General features: G+C 43.6%; 1 protein-coding gene across 1 annotated transcript; it reads right to left on the bottom strand.

Moving 5' to 3' along the window:
- Positions 1-401: 401 nt before the first annotated feature.
- On the bottom strand, positions 402-10,035 carry si:dkey-222f2.1 (keratin, type II cytoskeletal 8). Its single transcript, XM_061219591.1, has 9 exons — positions 9,760-10,035; positions 8,239-8,447; positions 7,684-7,744; positions 7,050-7,145; positions 5,112-5,276; positions 3,448-3,573; positions 1,892-2,112; positions 1,436-1,482; positions 402-939 (listed from the first exon to the last, which is right to left on the bottom strand). The coding sequence occupies exons 1-9, from the start codon at positions 10,033-10,035 to the stop codon at positions 842-844; spliced, it is 1,299 nt and encodes a 432-aa protein (XP_061075575.1). The 3' UTR covers positions 402-841.
- Between the last annotated feature and the right edge of the window lie 17,837 nt (positions 10,036-27,872).

The raw sequence follows: 27,872 nt of genomic DNA on the forward strand, positions 1-27,872 counted from the left end.
ACTTGTGGGTAAATTGTGTGCCTAAAGTTCTTCTTGGGTAAATCCACAAAGCCATACAAGCTAAGCAGGTGGTGTTTTAATGGGAGAGACCAAAAGATTGCCAGTCATTAACAAGAGCATAAAGATTCAGCCCTTTAGTTGTTTAATATTATAATGAGTTACAATGTAAACACTGAAGGTTTGAACAGACTTATTTTTGAACTGAAAGATTTGCCCTTGTAGAGCAGCGGCTCCCAACCCTGTTCCTGGAGATCTACCGTCCTGTAGGTTTTCACTCCAACCCTAACAAAGCACACCTCACTCAACAGCTAGAGCAGGGCTGCCCAACCCTGTTCCTGGAGAGCTGCCATCGTGTAGGTTTTCACTCCAACCCCAACAAAGCACACCTCATTCAACAAATTAGGGTTGAAATGAAAACCTGTAGACCTCCAGGAACAGGGTTACAAACTACTGCTGAACAGAATCTCCAGTAGGACCAGGGGCCTGTTCCACAAAGCAGGATTACTTCATTACCCAGACAACTGGACAAAGAATAACTCAAATAACTGCTTCCCATGTCCAGGGTCTGGGTTTTACTCAGTGCAGTTACCCGGTTGACCCGGTAATCCTGCGATGTAGAACAGGCCCCAGATCCGGATCGTGAATCACAATGATGATTGGTGTTTAATTAATAAAGCAAAAAGATGACAGACTATGATAGTGGATCATTGACCAGGTATGTGTTTAAGGCTACAGACTCGGTATGCGTTTGAGGCTACAGACTCGGTATGCGTTTGAGGCTACAGACCCGGTATGCGTTTAAGGCTACAGACCCAGTATGCGTTTAAGGCTGAGGGGACCCTTAGGAGGAGCTGTATCTGGTATTATTGCGGGTCTCGGTGGTCTTGATGAGGAGCTTTGTAGTGCTGCTGGGCTGATGGCCGTTGAGAGATTTGGATCCTGGGAGAAACAGGAGGGAACAGGGGGATCCACATCACTGGGTTATGGAGGAGCAGTGAAGACAGGAATAACCTGTCATCTGCTCGCACCCAACATTCATCAATCCACTCTTAAACTCGCTGGATTAGAGCGTCTGCCTAATTGTAAACGTGCGTCTACAAATGCTAATTATTTTAGGTGGTATGTGTACTACACAGGGATGGGGTTAACCGAATTTCAACTCAGTTGCATGCTATAATCATTACAAGTACATGACAGTCATATGTCAGACATTATCATCTGGAGCAATGTGCAGTAGTACATTAGTAGGACATAGGCACTTAATGTGCTCCTAGTAGCTATAGCTTCCTTTCCAATAGAACACACACCACCAGTGACCCCACGTCTCGCCAAATCCACCAAGACTGCACAATTACAGATTGACACTTTGAGAAAGTGCCTGAAAACTCAGTTGTTAGTTATAAAAAGTATTTATTTATTTTCACAGAGTGCTTACCGTAGCCTGTCACTGACTGGACATTGAAAACCACTTGTTGTCCAAGCCTGGGAGAAAGAGGAAGGTTTGAACATAAAAAGTTTTTATGTTCACAAGACAAAGCTGCTCTCATTTAGCCAGGAAAGCCTCTGCTTTAGCGATTGTGCTGTTCCTCTCCATAACCCCACCCCTGTTCCTCACCATAACCCCACCCATAACCCCACCCCTGTTCCTCTCCATAACCCCACCCCTGTTCCTCTCCATAACCTCACCCATAACCCCACCCCTGTTCCTCTCCATAACCCCACCCATAACCCCACCCCTGTTCCTCTCCATAACCCCATCCATAACCCCACCCCCGTTCCTCTACATAACCCCACCCATAACCCCACCCCTGTTCCTCTTCATAACCCCATCCATAACCCCACCCCTGTTCCTCTTCATAACCCCATCCATAACCCCACCCCTGTTCCTCACCTGTCCTCCTCCCCTTCCAGAAGCTTCCGGTAGGTGGCGATCTCGATGTCCAGGGCCAGCTTGACGTTCATCAGCTCCTGGTACTCTCTGACCTGACGGGCCATGTCCTGTTTGGCCCTCTGGAGTGCCTCCTCCAGCTCGCGGATCCGGCCCTTCCCGTCCTTAACAGCCAACTCCCCACGTTCCTCCGCCTCCGTGACCTGGCTCTCCAGACTCATGCGCTGGGAGGGGGGGAGGCACATTTAAACACACCACGGCCCCCTTTACACCCAGGCAAGGGTTAAGCCATCAGTCAAAACACTAACCCCTTTACACCAGTGACAGTCCTGCAGATTTCTGACAGTAAAACAAGCAAGCTAAGCATCAGTGCCTCTTTCAAGCACGGATAATCGGGAAGACTTCCAGATGTTTTTCAATATACCATATGTAAACAAATTTCTCATCAAAATACTGGCTGTAGACCAGCATAAACTTGTTGAATAGCCCATAAGATAATACACTGATATAATAATAATAGATAATACTCATAATCATGAGTAAAAATGGCAACAAAATCTAGTGTAATGCAAACATTTAATTCAAATAAATGAGGCGTTTTGCCTACACTTTGCCCTCAGGTGCATTTTTATAGAAATGCTCCATCTTATCTGGCCACTGGGGAGTATTTACTTCACTTGCTGGTCCTTTGGGCTTCAGACTGTGTCTTTGTATATTTCTCTTTTGCACAGTGTTCCTGTATATAAGTGAAATGTAGTGAAATTGAATTGAATACGTATTACTGGATCTATATTTAGTGTTATGTGTCTTCGGCGTGAGACTTCAGGGTGTTTTGACGCTGCTGTTTTGGGGTGTTTTGACGCTGCTGTTTAAGGGGTGTTTTGACGCTCCTGTTTTGGGGTGTTTTGACGCTCCTGTTTTGGGGTGTTTTGACGCTCCTGTTTTGGGGTGTTTTGACGCTGCTGTTTTGGGGTGTTTTGACGCTGCTGTTTTGGGGTGTTTTGACGCTGCTGTTCTGGGGTGTTTTGATGCTGCTGTTCTGGGGTGTTTTGACGCTGCTGTTCTGGGGTGTTTTGACGCTGCTGTTTTGGGGTGTTTTGATGCTGCTGTTTTGGGGTGTTTTGACGCTGCTGTTCTGGGGTGTTTTGACTCTGCTGTTTTGGGGTGTTTTGACGCTGCTGTTTTGGGGTGTTTTGACGCTCCTGTTTTGGGGTGTTTTGACGCTCCTGTTTTGGGGTGTTTTGACGCTCCTGTTTTGGGGTGTTTTGACGCTCCTGTTTTGGGGTGTTTTGACGCTCCTGTTTTGGGGTGTTTTGACGCTGCTGTTCTGGGGTGTTTTGACGCTCCTGTTTTGGGGTGTTTTGACGCTCCTGTTTTGGGGTGTTTTGACGCTGCTGTTCTGGGGTGTTTTGACGCTGCTGTTCTGGGGTGTTTTGACGCTGCTGTTCTGGGGTGTTTTGACGCTGCTGTTTTGGGGTGTTTTGATGCTGCTGTTTTGGGGTGTTTTGACGCTGCTGTTCTGGGGTGTGCTGCAGGCCGTGGGGACACTGGAGGCTCACCTGGCTCTTCAGAGCCTCGATCTCGCTCTGCAAGCGGCCGATCGCGCGGTTCAGCTCGGCGATCTCCGCCTTGGCCGTGCGCACCTCGTCCACATACTGGCTGGCCTGGAAGGACATCTGGTCGAACTGGTCAGAGTCAGGGGAGAAAACAGACGCAGAACATGACCACACTTTCAAAATGGCAGAATTTGAACCTCAATATCCCACCTGTTGAAAAAAAACGTAATGCCATTTTGCAGGTCTACTACAATGGCAACAGGCTCGCCAACTACTGGTTTTGGTATTGCTATGTTGCACCATTTCTGTGTTATGGATGCCTTTAAAAATGAGCAAAAAACATGTTGACTTTTTGTGCGCAAAAATTAAGACACGCATGTTTCAGTTGAGATTATTTGGATGAAATGCTGAAATTATGTCTGTAGGCCTTTTAAAAATCGTCATCAGTGTAGCCGTTTCCTAAATATGGAGCAAAACTGCTAAGGGCAAACAGAGCATCAGCTAAATGATGTTATGTAATGGAGTCACTCTCTCATCACTAGTGTCAACACTAAAGTTCCTAGTGAAGCAAAAGCTCCACCTCTTTCTTAACACTACCAATCCCCCCTGCACACACAGACACACACACACACACACACACACTCACTCTCACACACACAGACACACACTCTCACACACACACACACTCGCTCTCACACACACACACACACACACTCTTGCTCTCTCTCACACACACACTAAAGTTCCTAGTGAAGCAAAAACTCCACCTTTCTTAACACTACCAATTTCCCCAACACACACAGACACACAATAGCTCTCTCTCTCACACACACACACACACACACACACAGACAGACACACTCGCTCTCACACACAGAGACACACATTTTCTCACACACACACACACACACACACATACACAGACACACACACACACACACACGCACTCACACACACGCATACACGCATACACACAGACATACACTCGCTCTCACACACACACATGCACACACACACACACACACACACTCACACACAGACACATGCACACACACCCACAGTCTCTCTCACACACACACTCACACACACACACACACACACACACACTCACAGACACACACAGACACATGCACACACACCCACAGTCTCTCACACACTCACACACACACACACTCACACACACTCACACACACACACACACACACACACACACAGACAGACACACACACATACACACACTCACACACACACAGACACATACACACACACCCACAGTCTCTTTCACACACATACACACTCACACACCCACAGTCTCTCTCACACACACACACACACACACACACACACACAGACAGACACACACACACACTCACACACACACACACACACACTCACACACACACACACACACACAGACAGACACAAACACACACACACACACTCACTCACACACACACACACACACACACAGACAGACACACACACACACTCACACACACACACACACACTCACACACACACACACACACACACAGACACACACACTCACACACACACACACACACACACACACTCACACACACACACACAGACAGACACAAACACACACACACACACACACACTCACACACACACACACACACACACACACACAGACAGACACACACCTTGCTCTTGTACCAGGCCCCTGCGTCCTCTCGGCTCTTGGCGGCGATCTCCTCATACTGGGCCTTCACCTCGTTCACGATCTGGTCCATGTTCAGGTTGCGTGAGTTGTCCATCTGGACGATAACAGAGGTGTCCTTGATGCTGGCCTGCATCTCACGCAGTTCCTAGAAGGGAGGGAACACAGAAAAACCCTTCATCCACATTCCCTCACTGGCTTGTTCAGAAGTAAAACATTTTTGTCATTGATAAATTATGTGATTGAGTGGTTGTTCCACTAATAGTATCCCTTGTCCACTCCTGGTCCATCCCCTGTGCATAGCGACTGACTGGTAAAGGAGCGAGACCATTCTTCTTATGAGTACCGTTCTTCTTCTTCTCCGGCAAGAATGCAGTGTGTAGTTATTCAGGTAGCGTTAGGCATTTGCGGTCCAAGTTTTAATTTGAAAAAGTAAGTATTCTATACTTAGAGAGAACTAAAGTATGATAACGACTGTAAGGCTGTGGCCTCCAAGACTGCAAATAGCAGGTCCGCACACGTGTTCAGCTCAGTCTACAACAGAGTACATGATGTGTACATACGTCTTCACAGGCAGTTTTTATCTGATGTATTTTGATCTGTAGTACGTTAAAATAAACTATGTTTGCTAATCTGTCGCTATTGGGTCACTATTTCTAAAAGCTAGTGCCTTCCAGTCATCACTGAGGAAAGGCATTTAAGTACCTTGGGCCAGTAACACAAGTCTTTAAAGATGCATTCAGTAACATTCAGTTTATCGGCATTACCTGTGGTTATAATCCTGTGGTTTATGCTTGTCAATGACACAAATCGCTGTCATTTCCAGTAGCCAATGAAAATGCAAGATTTGTGACAGGGGGATGGAGGTGGGGCTTGGATGTAAACACAAGAGCCAATGTTTGCTCTTCCTGGAGTGCTATAAATCCCACGCAAATTACAGCACAAAGCACAATTGTTGCAAGCTGTATGAGTTCCATGTTTATTTTGGTTTCAAAATATCATGGAAAAAATATACAGCAAGTGCAGCTGTACCACAAAACAAATGTGTCCCCAAGACAGCCGTCGTAATGTGTGTGTGTCTGTGTTAGTAAGTTGCTTAGATGCCCTTTTGGAGTGTATTGGGAATTTCAAGCATTTTGTTGTAGTTTTAGGTTTTCACCTACAAATACACAAGCTAGCAAGTTCTAATAATCACAAATACGCACTTTTTATAATCACTGATAAAAATGTTGAGCACTTACATTGCAGTCCGTAAGTATTTGGTCAGTGGTACAATTCCCGTTCTTTTGGCATTCAAATTAGGCATTGGATCTGAAATGTAACAGTGAATATGAGGTGAAGGTCCAGACAGTCTCTGACTGACTGTTTTTTCTTATTTCTCAGCCTCATAATGGATTCCTTGACTGTCATTGGCAGTGAACTCTGGTCCTGGCAAATGCCAATAACAGAATCCAAAGACAATCAAAAGCTTACAATCAAGACTAGATTTCATATACCTGACTAACCTGATACAGCAGAGAAGCGAACTGTCCAATTAATTTTGGTCGCATAAAATGGATGCATTTCCTACACAGATCACCCGATATCGATGGATTCATTTCAAATCCAATGTGCTGTAGCACAGAGCCAAAAGAACATAAATTGTACCACTGTCCAAATACTTACAGACTGCACTGTCGCTGAAACAACTTGTGCATGTTGGGGGTCCACTGAAATGTAGTTTGCATACTGCGGTTTTTTGTGCTACTTTCAAGGATTTAGAGCAACAAAATTGGGCTCCTTCGAATAGAATAGGGTGTTAAATTGGGCACTACTAAAAACTGGGTACTACTGCCATACTACTTTCAGACAGGTGGTGGCGCCCCTGAGCGGGGTGGGTACCGCCGGACGTGGCGGCGGGGGAGAGCGTTTCCGGGGTTACCTCTTCGTACACGCTGCGCAGGAAGCTGTGCTCGTCGGTCAGGCAGCCCACCTTGTCCTCCATGTCAGCTCTCATCATGTAGGCCGAGTCCACGTCCTGGCAGGGCGGGACATTGTCACTGAAACAGCTCAGCACTCTCACACCCACGCCGGTTTAAGGACATCCTTCAGTGGCTTTTCTGTGAAGGGTTTTGACCTTGGGACCATTTCCCGGCGTTAAAAAGCAGCACCCTGTGATACACTGGTGTTTTTAAGTCCGGACATTTTAAAGCAGGGCCGCTGGTCCCTTCAAAGCCACACGGAGTGCCTCAGAGGCATTATCACGACTTGTCTAGCTTTTCCTATACGCCATTTCGCTGCTGTCACGTGATACCCAACCACTGTATATTTTGTAATTTCTTTGTGAGGTTGGTTTCACCTGTAAACTCTTTTGTGTTTCACTTCAAGTGTATTGTCACCAGGCTGTAATGATACGGCCTGTTTTTTCCCCCCAGAGCACTTGTCTCATGGGACCCTTTAGGTGCTGAACTGAGGTAATGGTGTCAGGTTCACAAAGGGAAGGGTCTGCGGGTGACACAAGCACAGCCTTTCTGTTAAAGCACAAAGCTGACCAAGGGGACAAAAGAGCCTTTCACCTTCTTTAGCACCACAAATTCATTCTCCAGGCAGTTCCTCTTGTTGATCTCTTCTTCATACCTACATCAGGACAACAGGAAGAGAAGTCTTGGAGAATTATCTGCAGGGACTTAACAGTGAACTGCAACTGAAATGGCCTGAATGCAAATATATTAATCCCATTGCCTTTTAAATCTTTAGTTTAATCAACAGTTCTATTCAACAGAATATATATTCGAACAAGGTTCACTCCTGCAGACCTCTGTGTTCTAATTGCATTGCATGCTGGGAAATGCAATTCAATCAATTAAGAGTTATGCTCTATTAATTTCAGTTGAGGAAAGATCCAATTATATATTCAGACTAATTCAGACTCATCTAGCTGAGTGCCTCCCAGCCTCCTCGGGACCCCCTGTCTTTATTCCAGAGGTTGCAATCCCAGAACTGTAACAAGCTTTTTATTTTTTTCGTAATTATGTATATTTCAGGAATGTTTGGAATGAAAGTCAGCGCACACAGGGGGGTCCCCGGGGTGGAGGTTGGGAGCCGCTGGTCCAGTCCCTCCGTGTGCTCACTTGTGCTTGAAGTCCTCCACCAGGCACTGTGTGTTCCTCAGCTCGCCCTCCAGCTTGGACTTGTCGTTGTTGACGATGTCCATCTGGCGCCGCAGTCCTGCCATGTAGGCCTCGAACAGAGGCTCGATGTTGGAGCGGCTGCTGGTCTGGTTCTGCAGGAGCTCCCACTTCGTCTCCAGCATTTTGTTCTGCTGCTCAAGGAAGCGTACCTGCGGAAAAAACGGAGAGAGACAGGGGGACAGAGAGAGAGGGAGAGAGAAAGAGAGAGAGGGGCACGGAGAGAGAGAGAGGGAGAGGGGGACAGATCGAGGGAGCGAGAGAGATATTTTTATTACTAGTGTGCAGAATGTTCAGAATGAATTTCATTAGGTTCTGTTTCTCTGTGACAATATTTGTAGCCATTTTGTGATCTCCTCAACTGTTGTTTATGCCTGAGACTGACTGTAATTATTCCAATGGAGACCTGGGCGATGTCTGAAGGTCATAAAATGGGGGAGGGGCATGTGTCACTTGATCTCTTGTAAATGTGTTTCTCCATGACTGACTTTGCAGCTGCAATGCTAGATCAAATCCCATTTGCCTTCAATCTGAGGCTTTCTGATTCTGGCTGTGTGAATGATATTACACGATGCCATTTAGAATTGAAAATGTACTTTTTAATGATATCTTTTTTCAACAGTGTCAGTAGAAAATAATCAGTCGGCAAACTGGCTGCAACGGTGAGCCACACTGCAAAGGTAAGATTACAGGCCTGAGGATACAATATTGTGTTTCTATTGTTCCACATGAAATTAAAGTATGCAACACGCTTTTTAGAATATCTCAGGTGGCTGAAACCAGTCTTTAAATGGGGCACTACGTAAGAAATGCATTATAAACCATGGTCAGTTATTTTGAGGGTGGAAAACAATGCACCTATATCTCAAAGATTTGGTTATCTGCTGTTACCTTACGTTACATTTAATTTGGCAGATACGTTGTGCAAAATGTATAGTGTTGCAGTAGTAGGATAATGGCGATGGGACAAAGGAAACACAATGCTGTTTTGCGGCTGTTTTGTTCCGTCCGTGAGAACGGAAACATTAGCCTATCTGTGTGCAGCACGTAGAGCTTTCATAAACCCATCAGAAAATGTAAAAACATTATGAAATGCGTTTGAGCTCTGAAATGTCTTTTCTTTTCTTTCTTTCTTTCTTTCTTTCGCAAATGACATCTTTCTAAACCAAATTGTAAGTAGCATAATATTGAATGTCAACCAACAGTATTGCATGTATTCCTTAGCATCTGTGTGCGCTGAAATGCACAAAGCCAATGTTGTTCCTACAAACTCTCTCTCTCTCAAAAAAAGTTTCCTTGCGTATATCCACACATATATGGCACAATAACACCGACAGATGGACGCACACAAGACCAAAACCAAGACCACAGCCCAACACGTCAGAGACTTAAAGTTATGAAGTGCTCACGCCGCGCACGAATTCTTAAGAAAACACACCTGACTTATGTCTACGGTGGACTGACCTTGTCGATAAAGGAAGCGAAGCGGTTGTTGAGGGTTTTGATCTGATCCTTCTCCTGGGTGCGGATGATGTGTATGGTGGGGTCGATCTCCAGGTTCAGGGGTGCCAGCAGACTGCGGTTGATGGTGACAGAGTTAACGGACAGCCCGGAGAATACAGAGCCGCTGCTGAACCCGGCCAAGCCGCCCGCGGAGGCGCCGAGGAAGCCGCCGTAACCGCCGGACCTGCTCGCGCCCCTCAAGCTGCTGGAGCTGACGCGCTTGGTTCGCAGACTCATGGCGGGAAGAGCGGAGAGACGGGAGAGGCTGAACTGCGAAGTGGTGAGACTGGAGTGAGCAGCGAAGTGCGTCTCGACCGGTTAGTGCCTCTCCGTTGGAACGGCTTCCATTTATTCACGCTGCGGGGTGGGGCTGAGGTGTCCTTTACGCGGAATAACCAGTTCCCACGAATTCATCCACTCCCTCTATATCCGAATCTAACCTCTAGGCCTATGTGTCCCCTGTGTAACCATGACCCAAATGTGCAATTCTGAGCAGCAATGGAATATGAGAGGAGCATTCAGTGGGCAGGTCTGTCAAATATCCTGTTTGAGGCTCTAGCAAGCAATTCCAGTATTAACTCAGCAAAGTAAGATTCCCACATGAATGAGAAATGTGCTACGCTGACAGGTACGCTGTGCATGGAACCCACCATGGAAGCCAGTATTGCATATTCGGATGAGTACTTACAGCTATGAAGGATGCACTTATGCATCTATTAATTTCTTGGCCTTTTTTGATAGGACAAATCTCTGTTGAAATCTTCTTTGGACACAATTTAGTTGAGAACCAAATCAGCTGCTCTCATCATTTCACATCGTAACAATCATATTTAACAAATATCAAACTGATAACTTATTCATACACAAAGCATACTGTATCCACCAAAAATGATAGAATGGCAGCACTTAATGAAATATTATTTAAATTTGGAGAGGATTATAGCAACAGAAAGGAAGAAAGAGAAGTTGTACAAGGAGACTTGGAAAAAGGTGTTACAGATTTTAAATTCAGATTAATGGAGAACGAGTAGCCTTAAGGAGGAAGAAGACATTTCATACGATCCTATAAAAGATCACCCTCATCCCCCCCTGCCCCCTCCCATTTAATCCCATGTTTGTTTTCCAGTTTTTCTTTCTTACTCCTTGTTATCTTGTCAAATACAGCAGACATATCATAACTTAGTGCTGCTCTGTATGTGGAGTTTGTATGCCTATCCCAGCATACATTGGGGCGAAAGGCAGGAATACACCCTGGACAGGTCGCCAGTCCATCGCAGGGCACACACACCATTCACTCACACATTCACACCTATGGACAATTTAGACTCTCCAGTCAGCCTAACCTGCATGTCTTTGGACTGTGGGAGGAAACCGGAGTACCCGGAGGAAACCCACGCAGACATGGGGAGAACATGCAAACTCCACAAAGAGAGGCCCCGGCTGACGGGGATTCGAACCCAGGACCTCCTTGCTGTGAGGTGGCAGTGCTACCCACTGCACCATCCGTGCCGCCTAAAGGTAATTTATAACATCAAAAATATTTGGGTAGTTGAAGTCTCCCATGATAATTGTCTCACCTCCCTGACAAGCTTGTTTTATATTTGTCAATAGCATGGCTTGCAGTCGGTAACACACTCCAATGTTAAAACCCTCATCTTCTTCCCCAATAAACTTAATCCAGATATCCTCACTAGGCATGTGCTGGTAAATTTCCGGGATCTCTTTCACACTAAGATTTTCTCTTACATAAACAGCCACACCTCCACCTCTCTTACTGGATCTGTCCTTCCTAATAAGTTTATACCCCTCTATATTATATTCATCCCCATGCCATGTCTCTGTAATCCCTACAATGTCATAGCCCCCACTAATGATAACTGTCTCAATTCCCACAGGAATCCCTGCCCCACAACTCTCTAGTTTAAATAGTCCTGTGCTACCCTAAGCATATGTGACCCAGTGCACCCAGTTCAGGTGCAGCCCGTCACGGTTGTACACAGCTCACCCCTGTCCCAAAGATAAAGAGGTACTTTACTGTACACATTACATTATTGGCATTTGGCAGACGCTCTTATCCAGAGCGACGTACAGTTGATTAGACTAAGCAGGAGACAATCCTCCCCTGGAGCAATGCAGGGTTAAGGGCCTTGCTCAAGGGCCCAACGGCTGTGCGGATCTTATTGTTGCTACACCGGGATTAGAACTACCGACTTTGTGTATGCCCGTCATTTACCTTAACCACTATGCTACAGGCCGCCCTATCCCACAGCTCCCCTATCTACACAGCGATCCCACAGCTCCCCTGTGTAGGGACTACAACTTCCACATTCCCACAGGAAAATTCTGCGACGTCCACCACGAATGACGTCTAACTTGGTTCAGCCAATCCCGTAATGGCGGGAGCAATAAAGGTCCCGTATAAGAGCAAGACACGTTCTTGGGATTTCTCTCTTCTGCTTTTTCTGCCTCTTCTGCTTGTTCTCTTCGACGCACCCTTTTTGGCCAGTCGCTTCAGCTCATCTGCTCCGAGACTCGGACAGAGGCTGAATGCTGCACAGCGCACTACCAGGCCTACGGACACACCCAGTTACCTCGCGGTAACTACGTGGCCTATAGTGAGTGGAAATTGTTGTACGCGGAACGCTACATCAGTTTACCCCAATAAAGCTCAACAACGAAACAGCAACGAACTTTTACACCTGGAAAAGGACCAGCGGATCAGAAGACAACGCGCTGCTAAGACGGGAACACCCCAGCCTGCGCATCTCTCCCGGACACCATTCACAGCACCATTGCCGCTTCTACAAGGACAGCATGTCTTTTGGATCCAGCAATGCGTATGGACTCAGTAAGAAAACAAACATTCAGGCATAGCCAGTGTTTAGTTTAGTCTTAACTGTTTTTGTGAATCTGTGTTTCAATATTTACCATCCAACCATTGTAATGTGTTTGGTTAGCTACATATATATGTACGTGAATTGATTAGCCGTCTTTTGGGCATATATAGAGTAAAACTACGCAAGTAGTCCCTTCTCACAGCTGACTCTAACTCATTACCACACCCAGAACTCTAGCTTAATCAAGCTAGCTACTCCCACCTTTCCTTTGTTCAAGCGACATGCGCGCTTGCGCGCGCCACACACACACGCACACACACATACCCAACTAAATTTCCCTACTAATTCCCGTTCGTTTATCTGTTATGTGTTTGTATGTTTGTTTAATAAATATATTTTATTAAACCCCGGTGTCCGTTTTGGAATCGCATAGACATGAGAGCCGAGTTAAAGCAGTCTTTCGAAGAACTTCCAACCTTCAGGTTATCGGTATGTTCAATCATTAATATTGGTTATTTTAATTAATTAAAATACTATATTTGTGGTTGGATATTTCTGATAACAGTAATTTCATGAGACTGATTACTTTTCGCAGTTATACTGCAACACAACGTTTAACTGGCGCCCCGGTTTCGTAGAGAGTAAAATCCCTGCGTTATTTGGCGGCCCGTGCAAGGACCCTACATAATTTGGAGTCCCGTGCGAGGACCCCTACACCTGTGACTCCCTCCCCACACCCTCGACATGACTCTACTGTGCACAGCGATCTCACAGCTCCCCTGTGACTCCCTCCCCACACCCTCGACATGACTCTACTGTGCACAGCGATCTCACAGCTCCCCTGTGACTCCCCACACCCTCGACATGACTCTACTGTGCACAGCGATCTCACAGCTCCCCTGTGACTCCCTCCCCACATCCTCGACATGACTCTACTGTGCACAGCGATCTCACAGCTCCCCTGTGACTCCCCACACCCTCGACATGACTCTACTGTGCACAGTGATCTCACAGCTCCCCTGTGACTCCCTCCCCACACCCGCGACACATAGCCCATTATGCTGGCCATCCTTGGCTTTGGCATTTGCTCACTGAGGACCGGGACTCCTGCACCAAACTGATGCCTGCATCAAGGTCCGCTGCTTTAGCCGTGTCCCACCGCGGCACACAATTGTTGCCACAGGTCAATTTATTTGGTTACATGCAACAGGAATGAATTAATTAACAAGCAGAGGACGCAAAAGAGAAAATGATGACGGACAAATTTACAAGGCATAATGGATTGGTATGTGCATATTCACAATACAAAGTGATTTTTTGTAAATTCATGTAGAACACTGAAAAATAAAGAGTACAACAAAGACCAAACAATCAATGTCTCAGATAAGACATTTTAGTCTGACATCTAATGATCAACTTTAGCTGACATACACAATACCGCCTCTAAACAGGTAGAAAAATAACTGGAATTGCGAGTACTGTCAAGTTCATTTTCAGATTACAAGTTTGCAGCACACATTTTCTACAGTGTAGGCAAATAGTTCTCACATAGGGTCTTTCAAAAAAAAAAAAAAAATACACTGGTGACAATTTCATCATCACAAAATACCATTTATCAATGGATTACATTTCACATTTACACATTTTTTAACGACAAAAGTGTTACAAACATTTGTAATGGCATCCCAGTTTTTCCCAGTCTTTGAGCTGTGTTTGTCAGATGTCTGTCCAAAATATCATTAAGGGACATCAGGAGAACTTTAGTTTGTGCTACTATAGACACAACAAAATGGTTGGATCACCACCTTTTATTCACTGCTGGAACTCAAACACCCATTAAATAAAAATTTTTAAAACACACATGGTGTTTTGCCTTCAAATATGACACAAATGTCATCATGTATATTTATTGTAGTACTTGGGGTATTCTAGCCATGGTGTGCTATTTGGTAAGTTGATGTACTCTTCAAGGGTTGAATTTGTATCTATGTGATCATGCTAGGGCTCATTTTGCAAACTTGCTGACTCGTCTTCTGTACAAATTCTCTTTTGATCATGAAAATTAGATGTGTTTCAATTAAACATTCAGTACATTTGAAAGGTTTTTCATCTGTATGAGTTCTCCGGTAATTTCACTCACTCCTTTTGTAAGGGAGCGGGGTCAGAGGACCAAACACCACCGAGAGGGGTTCTAAAAGTTACCCACCAGACGTGGGATAACCATTTATATTTTCTAAGGGTATCCCAAGAGACAAGGGAGACGCCCTAGAGGAGAACAGGGAAAACCAGGAAGGGAATCAATAACTCCCATGCACTTGGCCAACAAAAAGAAAAACCTATTAAAATAGTCAGGAGTAGTCTAATCTGACTCGTGTGAAGAAATAACAAACGTGCCCTACTGATTACGGTGATTGTAAAACAAGCCGAGTAGGAAGTAGGTAAGCCAACATCGGCAGGGAGAAAACTACACTCCCAACTGCGTTATAGCCTACCCAGCACCGGGAAGGCAAAGTGGTAACAGGAGACACACAAAACATCCCGTCTCTAATTCCACTGATGAAGCAGGATTACTGATACTGACACTAGAATACACAACAAAACATTAACACTATAATTCAACTGATGAATCAGGATTACTTAAACAGAGACAGGAATACATGAAACATATTAACCCTTTAATTCAACTGACGAAGCAGGAATACAGAGGTAGAAATGTACACCAACAGCGATGGGGGTCTCAGACACAGAACCTCGGTCTTATCGGTGAGTTTGTGAAGTTCTCCTCTGAGAGGAGCGATACTCCAATGACCACATACACCACTTCACTTTAGGGAAGTCAGAAACCCAGATTCACCTGACGCTCCCCTAGGCTCAACTGACCATGCAGGGGTCTTACAAGTGTGCCAACTAAATGCACCTACTGCTCCAAGGGTTGTCAAACACAGGGTGGTCGGCGAGTATCGCAAAGCTCTCCAATGAGAGGGCGGTCTCCAGTGAGCATGCATTTAGCCTCTGTGAAATCCCCACACTAATAGCAAACATACATTAATCATTAATCATGGGACAGTGAGCAGCTCGGCTCTACTGACAATTCAGGACTTATGAGTGCGCAACCTAAATACACAAACTGCCCCAAGGGTATCAGACTCAGAACCCTGGGAGGTCGGGGAGTCTCACGAAACTCTCCACTGAGAGGGGCGGTTCTCCAACGACTGTGTATTTAGAATTCATGAGAAACATCATAACAGACATGCACTAAGACTGACAGGGATACAGTGTGCTGTTCAACTCCACTGACATGTGGTAGACTTAGGAGGAAGCAAGATAAATACACAAACTGCCACAAGGATCTCCAACATAGAACTCCGGGCTATCGAAAGGTTCGCAAAGCTCTTATTGGGAGGAGCGATGACTCCAAAACATGTGTATTTTTAACCTTAGTGTAATTCACAGAAACAACCATGCACTAAGCAGGCAAGGAAGAGCATAAGTGTCTCGGGCAGAAGACCTATGTGGAAGAAACCTAAACACACAATCCAACACAAGGATCTCCAACGTAGATCCCCGGACTATCAGAGGTGTGCAAAACTCTCTGATAAGGGTGTTACCTCTGACAGCGGCGTATTGATACTTAGTGCAATATGTACGATAACAGACATGCTATGACGGAACGAAAACAATGAGTTTTGAAAGTGACAAAGAAAACACCTCACTATACTAATGTAAACGTAATGTGGTTGTCAAACTTGGAAACAGCACGCTACGGGAAACAGACACTTTCTGAACAATTTCCACATATGGGTGAACATTGTCTTATCCCTTACACTTGGTCAAATCTATAGGGAGAGTCTGAGCAAGTCTTTTCATTACAAGGGCCCAGTACTCCTGGGTCCACCTTGACTCATCCTAGAGCTCCTTCCTTCCTAACGGTATTTCTTAAACTAGGTGGAAGCAAACTATGGGGACAAACAGCAAATGAGAGCAAGTGTGCAGAAAAGGATGCAATAAACTCAAAGCCTAAGACTTGGCCTAGACAGAAGGAAGATGCTGACAGGGTCTCAATTCCCAGAGAAATCTCGTCTTCCAACTGTCGTGTGTCTGACATTTGTGCACAAAATAAAATGTGAAGGTGAACATGTGACCGACTGTCCTCACTACTGTAAGGTAACAGAGGGTTGCTGCCTGTTCAGCTCCTATACCCTTCGCCACAACAGGTAAATGAGTATCGCCAGTCACATACCTCCCATAGTGCACAAATGAAAAATAAAAGACAGAAACGTGCAATGGAAAATGAAGAAATAAAACACAAGCCTCGAGTCAAAGAAACGCGGGGCTTAAATAGAAAGACATGCAGCTGACCTTCATCAGTAATCAGACCGCATGCGGAAGACAATTGGAATCAGTCGCCCGCACGAGGGTACTGTCTACCTGAGCAGTGCTATCTGCCAGTGAAACTGATTCCCAAATTGGCAGAAATATGGCAAGAGCGCCCTCTAGCAGCACCAAAAAGTAATGCCCAGAAAATCATATGAGCAGGCAGGTAGTCCGCAAGCATACTTAAAAATTGCAGTTAGAAATGCTTGACACTCAATATTGTTATTTGTCTGGTTCTAAATAAAGTGAATAGTGGAAACAATAGAAGAAAGTGGAATCATTGAACAAAATCAGAAAACTGTAAAAAAAATATATAGAATTACAACATACTGTGGGTTTGTTTCACAATTGCAAACAAGCATTTGTTGATACAGAGTTTACTTTTTTAGAGCTTTCCACACAGTTCACAGAAGAGCACTGTATGTGGACAAAACTGAATGCTTATTTTCATTGCTTTTACAAAAAATCAGGCTGAACCACCAAAGACTATACATTTCTACAGTCCAATCACTAAACGAAAATAGTGCATCTACTGCAATGTCACTGGTTGTTAGTGTTTTTTAGGTCATTCTTCTATGATTGACAAAAAAAATGAAGAGTTTTGAAAAAGTTCATTGTTAGCAATTGTAAAAAACTGTAATCATATCAACAAAGTTATAAAGTGGGAAAAAAATCCTCACCTGCAGTAAAAGACAACCCCCCCCAGAAACAAGGCCTCCTCTCTGAAGGCCACCTCCTCTTCCTCCTCCTCTCACTGCTTGATCTCTATTCTAACATGGATCATCTGACCTCTTCATGTTGTCACTATGTTGTTGCAGATGGATACACATCCTTATTCCTACTCTACCACTACTTTGTTACTCCTACCACTGTGTAAAATCAATCATCAGTCATTTGAGCAGCAGCTCAAACTTACCAAATGCGGGGGGTGCATGTCAAAAACATTGAAAACCCTTGTGACAAAGGATTACATTAAATCATAATGTGGTAAAATGTATCCTGTTCCAAAGTAATTGGTGTCAATTGATTTATGTATCCTAAAACATTCATGATCTAAACATGGAATGTTTTTACAAGTATTCCTTTTCCATAAAACTATGCTTTAGGAGTAATGTTGCAGTCATTTTGAGTTGTGGGATACATTGGTAGTTAGATGCGTTGTAATGAACGAAAACATAGTATTTTCAAATGTAATGTGTGTATTTCATTTTGAAATGCTAATACTTTGAACGTTATGTTGTGACATTGTGAACAAGTGATTTAGTTCAGCGAATATACATGATTTTTGGTTCATGTATATTGTATCCAAGCCATTGAAAAAAGTGTTTAGAGTTTTGAAAAATGCATTTTGATTATCCATTTTGAGTTTTGCATCTGCAGTTCTGAAATTAGTGTCAGAGTGATTGTAAAAAATGTAATGAATGAATGTAAATAACATTCAAATGTCTGAGTGCTAGTGTAACATGTATCACCTGAAAATGAAAAAAATATGAAAACCAGTTAGCTGGGCATCAGTATCCAAGTTACTGCTTCCTATGGAAGAATCCAGCCTTCCTGATACGCCCCTCGGGTTTGTGTTTGCTGGTGTCCAAGTCTTCACTAACCTGCACTGAGCTGCTGAACCCAAGTAGAAAAAAAGAATAAAAAAAAAACAAGCTTTTCAGATGTGGGCATGTTAAATTACTATGTAAGGGAGTCCGGGTGGACTTTCTTGTCGTCATTTACTCCACTGTGCTTGCGTTGGCTGCAAAGTGTTGCAAAACATAACAATGGCGACACCCTCGTTTGGGCTTCATGTGCCAGTTAGCAACCAGCAGTGGAAAATGTGACGTAATTGTCACGTCCGTGCCCATTGTTTTCTTTTTTTTATGTTCTCTGTATTCTCACTCCAGTCCTTCTTTTCCCTCTCTCTTCATTACATGTGGGGCGACATGGCTCAGGCAGTAGGAGCAGTTGTCTGGCAGTCGAAGGGTTGCCGATTCGATCCCCCGCCCGGGCTGTGTCGAAGTGTCCCTGAGCAAGACACCTAACCCCCAAATGCTCCTGACGAGCTGATCGGCACCTTGCATGGCAGCCAATTGCCGTCGGTGTGTGTGTGTGTGTGTATGAATGGGTGAATGAGAAGCATCAATTGTACAGCGCTTTGGATAAAGGCGCTATATAAATGCCAACCATTTACATGTCTCCGCCCTTTGACTCCCTATTTGGACTTCCTGTCATTTATCAATTCCTCTCACCTGTTCCTCATTTTCGGTTTTCGGTTTCCAAGCTCCCACACCGTTTAGTTCATATTTTTCAGTTGTTCATTGCCACCTGCTCTGTACCCGTAGCCTGTTATTGGTCTAGCCTCTGTTTCTGACCCGTTTCCCCTTCTGTTTTTCTGTTCTGGTGTTTTTCTGTTTGGATTTCCTGTTTTTTTTAACTCTGCATGCCTTTGGGCTCTGTTTGTTGTAGTATAGTTATATAAACGGATTGTGATTTATGTACCTCTGCCCTACTTTGAATGACTCCTGGTTTTTGTACCCTGCCTGCAATTTGGATTTCGCCCGCTAAATTAAAGCCTGCCATTTTAATGTTAGCCCTGAGTCTGCGATTGCTTCCTCGGCTTGGCATAAAAATATACAGTACTGTGAAAAGGTCTTAGGCACCTGTATAACATTCTGTACAGATAAGATTCTTTCAAAAATAATTCAATGAAAGGTCCTAAATAAACATACTATACATTTTAGTAATTTGGCAGAACAGTTCAAAACTGAATCAAATCAAGATTTTTTGTGACCACCCTGCATCTCTTCTCTGAGATCGGCAACGCTGTCCTGCAGTTCTATAAGACAATCAGCAGGGAGGTTGTTCCAAGCATGTTGGAGAACTTGCCACTGTTCTTCTGCAGCCTTTTCCCTTGCTTCTGATCTCAGACAGCCTTGATCATGTTTTTATGTAAAAAGTAGTCAATTGCTAATTGTAATTGTAATTGTAATATGTTACTTTTTAAAATTAAAAAGTGTCTCTCTAAAATAAAATCTTTTGGAAAATAAATATTTGGAAATCTCAAATGTGTTATTTTATACTAACACACACAAAAAAATAAACAACATATATATAATAAAGTCTAGGGTATATATATGTACTATGCAGAAGCCTTAGGCAAAATAATTCAATTTTAGTAATTTGGTATATATATATATACAGTACTGTATAACGTAAAAAGAAAAATAATAATAATAAATATATATATATTTTTCTTTTTTACTTTCCTCAGTTTGTCCCTCTGCCTATTCAAAGGTTGTTGGAGATTCACACAGACATTTAAAACAGGGGTATTTACATGCATTTTAAATACAGTGTTTAAAAGTGTGTTTAAGCAGAATGTCAGGAGTCTGTGATACTGTCCTTTCATGATGCAGAAAAGCTAGTCCATGGTTCTGTTACCTCAAGATTAGATTACTGCAATGCTCTTTTGTCTGAAAGTGCAAATTTCTCTCTGAAAGTGCTCCAGCTAATTCAAAATGCAGCAGCTCGTGTTCTTTCTAGAACAAGGAGCACATCAGCCCAGTGTTAGCTTCACTTCACTGGCTGCCTGTTAAATTCCGAATAAATTATAAAATACTACTTCTGACTTTTAAAGCCTTACATGGGCTTGCCCCTCTGTATTTAAACAATTAACTTCATCCTTATACTCCCTCATGAATACTCCATTAGCAGGGTGCAGGCCTCCTTGTTATTCCTAGAATAACTAAAAGTACCGTAGGTAGCAGAGCCTTTTCCCATCGTGCTCCTCCCCTGTGGAACAATTTTCATGCTCATGTTTGGGGTGCAGACACTATCACCTTATTTAAAGCTAGGCTAAAAACGTATCTCTTTAGTCTGCCCTATAGTTGAGGGGCAGGAGTGGGTGGCTGGCATAAGCTATAGAGTCTCTGTTGGATTTAGTGGTTAGTGCTGTCAGTGGATCATTGTTGGTAGTGCTGTGTTAAGCTGGTCTGGTGGTGACTGTACCAAGCCTACCCTTATGGCTATGTTGGCTACTGACTCTGTTTCCCTTAGCTAGGCTGCCACAGCCTTATTCTGCTGGGGTCTTGCTTATTGCATGCAGGCACCTCTTCTCCCTGGGCACCTGCCCAGAGCTCCAGCCCAACTTTTCCTGACCACCCCCTCCTGGTCCAGAGCTCCAGCCCAAGACCAGCTGTGCAACCCCCTCCTTCCACTGCTGATTCAGCTGCAGCACCAAGCCTGTCCCCTCGCCTGACAGTACTACCCACTGCTGATTCAGCTGCAGCACCAAGCCTGTCCCCTCGCCTGACAGTACTACCCACTGCTGATTCAGCTGCAGCACCAAGCCTGTCCCCTTGCCTGATAGTGCCACCCACTGCTGATTCAGCTGCAGCACCAAGCCTGTCCCCTTGCCTGATAGTGCCACCCACTGCTGATTCAGCTGGAGCACCAAGCCTGTGCCCTTGCCTGACAGTGCCACCCATTGGTGTTCCTGCCATCCCTCTACCTCATCTCTGCAAAAAGTATGAAAGAAGAAAGAAGAATTGAGTCTGTTTTTTGGTAGGTTTGTTTGTGGGATGAGTATACATACAAGGATGCAAAGTTCAAACTAGGTTGTGTTATTTGTATTAGTAGCAGAAGAAGTAGTTCTGTAAACACTCCAATAAGATAAGAGAATAGGTGAGGCGGCAACCAGCAAGATAACACCCAGAAGGATCCCCATAGTCAGGTGACACAAGATGCTTTGCTTTGTGAATCAATAGGGCTACTAATTAGTTTGCTGAACACAGGGGTTTTGGTTCTTGGTTCTGACCTGCTGTCAGTTCTGTAGGTAGCCTCTGTCAAATGCAACGGGAAGTTATGAAAAATTAGCTATAATTTAATGCTTCAGTGCAGTGGCATTATCAGAAAGCGTGTAAATCAAAGTCTTCATATGGATTTAATTCATCTGCAAATATTACATTACATTATTGGCATTTGGCAGACGCTCTTATCCAGAGCGACGTACAGTTGATTCGACTAAGCAGGAGACAATCCTCCCCTGGAGCAATGCGGGGTTAAGGGCCTCGCTCAAGGGCCCAACAGCTGTGCAGATCTTATTGTGGCTACGCCAGGATTAGAACCACCAACCTTGCGGGTCCCAGTCATTTACCTTAACCACTGTGCTACAGGCCGCCCCAATATCTGCCTTATACCTGAATATAAGCTTCCTTTCTGATTTTGGCCGCTCTGACTATGTTTGATTTGTTGGGAGAAAAAAACAACATAGTACATAGACCCCTTTACAAAGTGTTTTCTTTTTAAATAATTTATCTTGTGCTGCAAAGCAAAGTGCAGCCAAATGTAATATAATCTGCAAGAGGGTAATATTCATTCTATGCAAATCACAAACAAATAAAAAATTTTCATAACATTCCCAAATGTCCCAAATATTGCAGTTATGTGTCATGGGCACCTACAATTCACCCCTTTTATCAAGTTGGACACATTTATGTTTATGTGCCACCCCAACGTGACTCCAGGGCAAATGATCTGTCTCTGCCGCTGCTACTGTGTATTTAATAGGCGGACGTCAGCCAGGTTGTCAGGTGCAGTGTTGGTGTAATGCCCACTGTACCTGAGCGGGCCCACTTCCTTTAGAGAATAACTACTTCCTGGATAAAGGGGGGAACTGTTAGCTGTGCACGCAGTAGATTTAATATATCTTCTGTCCTCAGGCTGAACACAATGCCATCCATCCATCCGTTATCCTAACCCGCTTATCCTGAACAGCCTATCCCAGCATACATTGGGCGAAAGGAATACACCCTGGACAGGTCGCCAGTCCATCGCAGGGCACACACACCATTCACTCACACACTCATACCTACGGCCAATTTAGACTCTCCAATCAGCCTAACCTGCATGTCTCTGGCAAACCCATGCAGACACGGGGAGAACATGCAAACTCCGCACAGAGAGGCCCCGGGGATTCAAACCCAGGACCTCCTTGCTGGAGGCGGCAGTGCTATCCGTGCCGCCCTGAACACAATGCTGAATATTAAATGTAGTCACTCTAATGGCAGGACTGACTGAAAAACACAACTCTTCCCAATGTTCCCAGCTGTACCCTCAGTTTTTTTAAATGCAGTTCACCTTTAGACAGTGGACCTCTACTGACCCATTGAAATTCAGTTAACCTTGGGACAGTGGACCTCTACTGACCCACTGAAATGCAGTTCACCTTGGGACAGTGGACCTCTGCTGACCCATATCTTTGTGGCACTCAATAAGGCAGTTGCGATTTTGTCAAACTTATACAGAGTCAAATATCAGTAAAATGTCTCTGTGGAAAACATTCAGTTCTGACAGACAGCTGTAGTATGAATGTTGCAATGCTGTGTAAGATTAGATAGCTACTGACAGCACAAATAGAGATATCACACACAACCTTTACTCTAATAAGAGCTGATAATATCAATCAATCATTTAATCATCAATCAGCAATTTTTATAGCACTTTTAACAAAGGGGCTTTGTTCCAAGTATTGAGCAGACTCAGTTGGGGAACCCATCTGCTGCTGGTTGAAAGAATGGTTTTAAATACAAACAGATGAATAAAAGCACATAATATCGACTGTTACATGTTTGAGGAGAGAAATTAACAACAGCCAGGAAGTGTAGAAATCCACAATGAGAGTTTAACTTGTGGAGACAGAGTTGCATATATACAGACAGGTGAAAAATTTGAGTAAAAACCTGAATAAATGAGTGATAAAACATCACAGATCACATGCTTTCAGACAGGCCTACTGCATGATGCTGTTATGCAGTTACAATCCTCTCATGCTCTGTGGCATGTATAAAAATGCAGAGCAGGCCCAGGTGACCTCAATTTTGGTAATTATTTCCATTAAGGTTAACCATTGGGGGATGGCAGGGGTTTCAGTCACACAGAAGTCAAGCAGTCAAGACTGCTCAACTGGCTAGTGTTTCAATAGGAACAGTGATTAAAGTAACATCTGCATTTAAAACTATGGGTAAGGCATCAGTAAGTAGGATCAGAAATTGTGGTCGAAAGTCACATTTGTCACAATGACAGAAAGTCAGCTTTCATTGATACAATTAATGTGTAAATTAAGTTAGATGCATCGAAAAATTTTTAAAGATCGGAGATTTAAGCTTAAATTATTGTGATTGCAGAATTGCACTGCGGCAACTGAATAACAATCCCCACCATAGAGGATATATTATGAATTCCTCTTAGATTTTTGTGTTCTGTGTTTGGAATCATGACTTCATTTTTCCCCTTTTATCTTTGATTGTGCACTTTGGGTCAGTAAGGACATGATCTCACTAGAGGGGCCAGCTCACACCATGCAGGGAAAGCACCCTGTGCGACAGCTCTTTACAGAGTTTCAGTGCGGCGTTATACACTCACTAAGCACTTTATTAGGTTGTTACGTCCCTCAGGTGTCTAGGGGTAGGAGGGAGTGCGAAACATATTTTGGATGGGTGTTGAGCGTGTTCAGTGTAAATAATGAGGGCCAGACCTGCCCCAGGGCCTGGACTATACACAGAGACAACCACACACACACACACACACACACACACACACACACACACATACACACAGACAACCACACATACACACAAGTAGGGGGAAAAACAATTTCTGAGTTTTTACCACACATACACAAGTGGTAGCAGAGAGAGATGAGAGATAAGTGAGAGATATCAGAGCAGCAGCAAACAAACAGCTTTTATCTTGGGGAGGAAAAATGTGATTGGCAGAGGCGGGACCAGGATAATAACGATTGATAGGTGGGACAGTGAATGGAATTGTGATTGGCCACCTGCAGAGTAAAAAAGGAGGGGAAAACAGAGGGAACACAAGACAAGAATGTGGAACGTAACATAGGTATAAGTTATTTCTTTACTTCTGCACACCACTGTTGTAATGCATGGTTATTTGCATTACTGTCACCTTCCTGTCTGCTTTCACCAGTCTCGCCCTTCTTTTCTGACCTCTCTCATTAACAACACCCGCGGAGCTGCTGCTCACTGGATGTTTTTTTGTTTTTCCCACAGTTCTCTGCAAACTCTAGAAACTGTGGTGTGTGAAAATCCCAGGAGATCAGCAGTTTCTGAGATACCCACATGATGGTGTACAGGTCTACCTAATCAATTGCTCACTGACTCTATGTCTCTTTAAACAGAGAAACATTGATTGAGTAACAGGACTTTCAGAGACATCAAATGATCTATAGGACACCGGTTGCGACCCCTCCCTTTCTCATGTAGACGGTTGTACAGACCCCGGCATAAAGCCACCCACTCAAGGTCCGCTATCACAGCCAAGGTCCACTGTGTCATTAGAGGCATGTATCCAGCGTGAAGCGTTATTATGACGAAGTAGCCTGCGCTAGGATCAGCACAGGTGAGCTCTTTCTCAATATCAAAGGTTAAGCAGAAGAAAGAACTCTTTGGTCAAGGTCTAATGTGATTTACGCCTAGTTTGACTGCTGAAGCTATTATGTATCGCTCTGCTCTGCAACATTAGTTGTCCCGTGAGCCGGTAAGATAGTTTATCATCTATGATGGAGACATATTCGGTAGCTAGCGATTTTTATAGGCAAATTGTGTGTATTTTAGAAATCATGCTCTTGCATTCAAGCTTGCTGCATGTTTGCGGACTGCTGCTTCGATTCGCAAATTATGCGTTGGGATGGGCAGTCTATTCTATGCTAAATGTTGGGACGGATGGGCACTGAAATATGGGGCGTATTTGATGGTTCACTGTTAAGTTTTATGTAGTTGAAGGAGTGTCGGGATTTCCACCCGTCTGTTTATTGCGAGTCAAGGCAGTCGCTTTCATTCATTCATTCATTGAACGTGCGCTGTGCTGTAAATACATGGAAACCTTATTGCGTAGCCAAGTAGCCTAAATTGAGTTAATTTTTAATTTTGCCTGATTTACTTTTTATTAAATTCGTAGGCTGGAATGCCTCGCGGCAACAATTGTGTTTAAATGTATACTGCTTCCGCCTTTGGCAAGCTACTCAGAAGGGGGCGGCAAGCGACTGGTTGCTTGAGAGTAACGTGTTGAAGACCCATGGTGTAGGACGACTTTTCATTGGCAACAGTATTAAACCAACCAACAATATAAAATATTAAGAAGAGCTCTTTTATATCATTGAGTTAAATCGAAACAATGTCTTCTAGTGCTCATGGACTGATAGCCCTACTGGTAGGCAATATTACCCCGGCTTGTATTTGGGGGCCGGCCTTTATTTGTCCGAATCGACCTCGCCCCGGGCAATTATCCGAGGCCTGGTTAATGCTTAAGAAGATTTACCGTAAAGAAATAGAAAATTTTTTTCTTCATTTTTTAGGAAAATAAAATATAGTTACAGCGGCCAAAATGCGAAAGAAAGATCGGCAGATATTTGCAGATAAATTAAATTCGTTAGAAGACTTTGATTCAATTGCATTCTGGTAATGCCACCACATTGAAACATTACAGTTTTTTTTACAATCACTTCGCCGCTAATCTCACAAGCTTGTGCTCAATTTTCTAAACTTATTTATACTTACGCACTTGTAACACAGCCTGTTCACCTGTTAAAAACATGCATTGTGCATTCATATCTTTGAAGAAATCTTGCACTTCCAAACTCATTGGTTTAAGTTCCTCATTTTTCATTAAATACTATAGGAACATTTGTTTAGATCACCCACACAAGAGTTACCTATAGCTTCACTGTTTAGTTGTTTTTTTTTTTTTTTACAATATTTTACTATAGCAGGAAAAGTTTCAATTTTGTCCTTTTTGTGCGGTCCTAAATAAAGGGAATAGTGGAAACAGTAGAAGAGAGTGGAATCATTGAACAAAATCAGAAAACTGTAAAGAACATTTGTAATTTCAACATACTGTGGGGTTGTTTCACAATTACAATTGCAAAATCACAGTTAGCACAAGAGCACTGTGTGTGGACCAAACTGAATTACTTTTGTATTGCTTTTTTGCATTGTTACTCTCACTGCTTGATCTCCATTCTAACATGGATCACCTGACTGCTCCATGTTGTCGCTGTGTTCTTGCAGGTGGATACATATGCTTACTCCTGCTCTTACCACTTTGTAAAATCAATCATCAGTCATTTGACCACCAGCTCAAACGTGTGTCAGAAAAGGTTGAAAACCCCTGTGACAGAGGATGGTGATACAATATTACATTCAATGATAATGTGGTTAAATTGATCCTGTTCCAAAGTAATCAGTGTCAATCAATTCATTTATCCTAAAACATTCATGATCTAAACATGGAGATTTGTTACAAGTAATCTGTTCCAATAGAACTTGGCTTTAGGAGTAATGTTACTTATCATTTTGAGTAGTTGGATACATTGGTAGTTAAATGTATTGAAGTGAATGAAAAGACAGTATTTTCAAATGTAATGCGTGTATTTCAAATACTTTGAGTGTTAAGTTGTGTCACTGTGAACAAGTGATTTGGTTCAGCGAACAAATTATTTTTGGTTTATGTATATTGTATCCAAGCAAATGAAAAAAGTGTTTATAAAAAATGTGATTATAATTTTCCATAACTTCCCAGCGCATTTGGCGGTGGCTGGAAAAAGATGTGGCAGCAGGTCAAAGGGCCTGTAACAATATATTGCAAACAGATTTTGTTTATTGCAATTCATATTGAAATGTACAAGTTAGTGGTTAAGGACATTTTTATTTTAAATCCCTATACTGGCTATTGCAATAGCAGCTCATCTGACTTCACATTACATTACATTAATGACATTTGGCAGACGTACAACAAAGTGCATACCCATAACCAGGGATAAGTGCGCTGAAAGACCCTAGAGGGAAGTACAAGTTT

The sequence above is a fragment of the Conger conger genome, chromosome 14, assembly GCF_963514075.1.
Source record: "Conger conger chromosome 14, fConCon1.1, whole genome shotgun sequence".
NCBI classification, from domain to species: Eukaryota; Metazoa; Chordata; class Actinopteri; order Anguilliformes; family Congridae; genus Conger; species Conger conger.

What these genes read in the sequence shown, in the direction of transcription:
- si:dkey-222f2.1 (XM_061219591.1), bottom strand. Translation starts at nt 10,035, where the DNA reads ATGAGTCTGCGAACCAAGCGCGTCAGCTCCAGCAGCTTGAGGGGCGCG. An exon ending in TCGCTTCCTTTATCGACAAG is followed by an intron (nt 8,448 to 9,759) that starts GTCAGTCCACCG and finishes TTTTTTCCGCAG; the next exon opens with GTACGCTTCCTTGAGCAGCA. An exon ending in AATTTGTGGTGCTAAAGAAG is followed by an intron (nt 7,146 to 7,683) that starts GTGAAAGGCTCT and finishes CCGCCCTGCCAG; the next exon opens with GACGTGGACTCGGCCTACAT.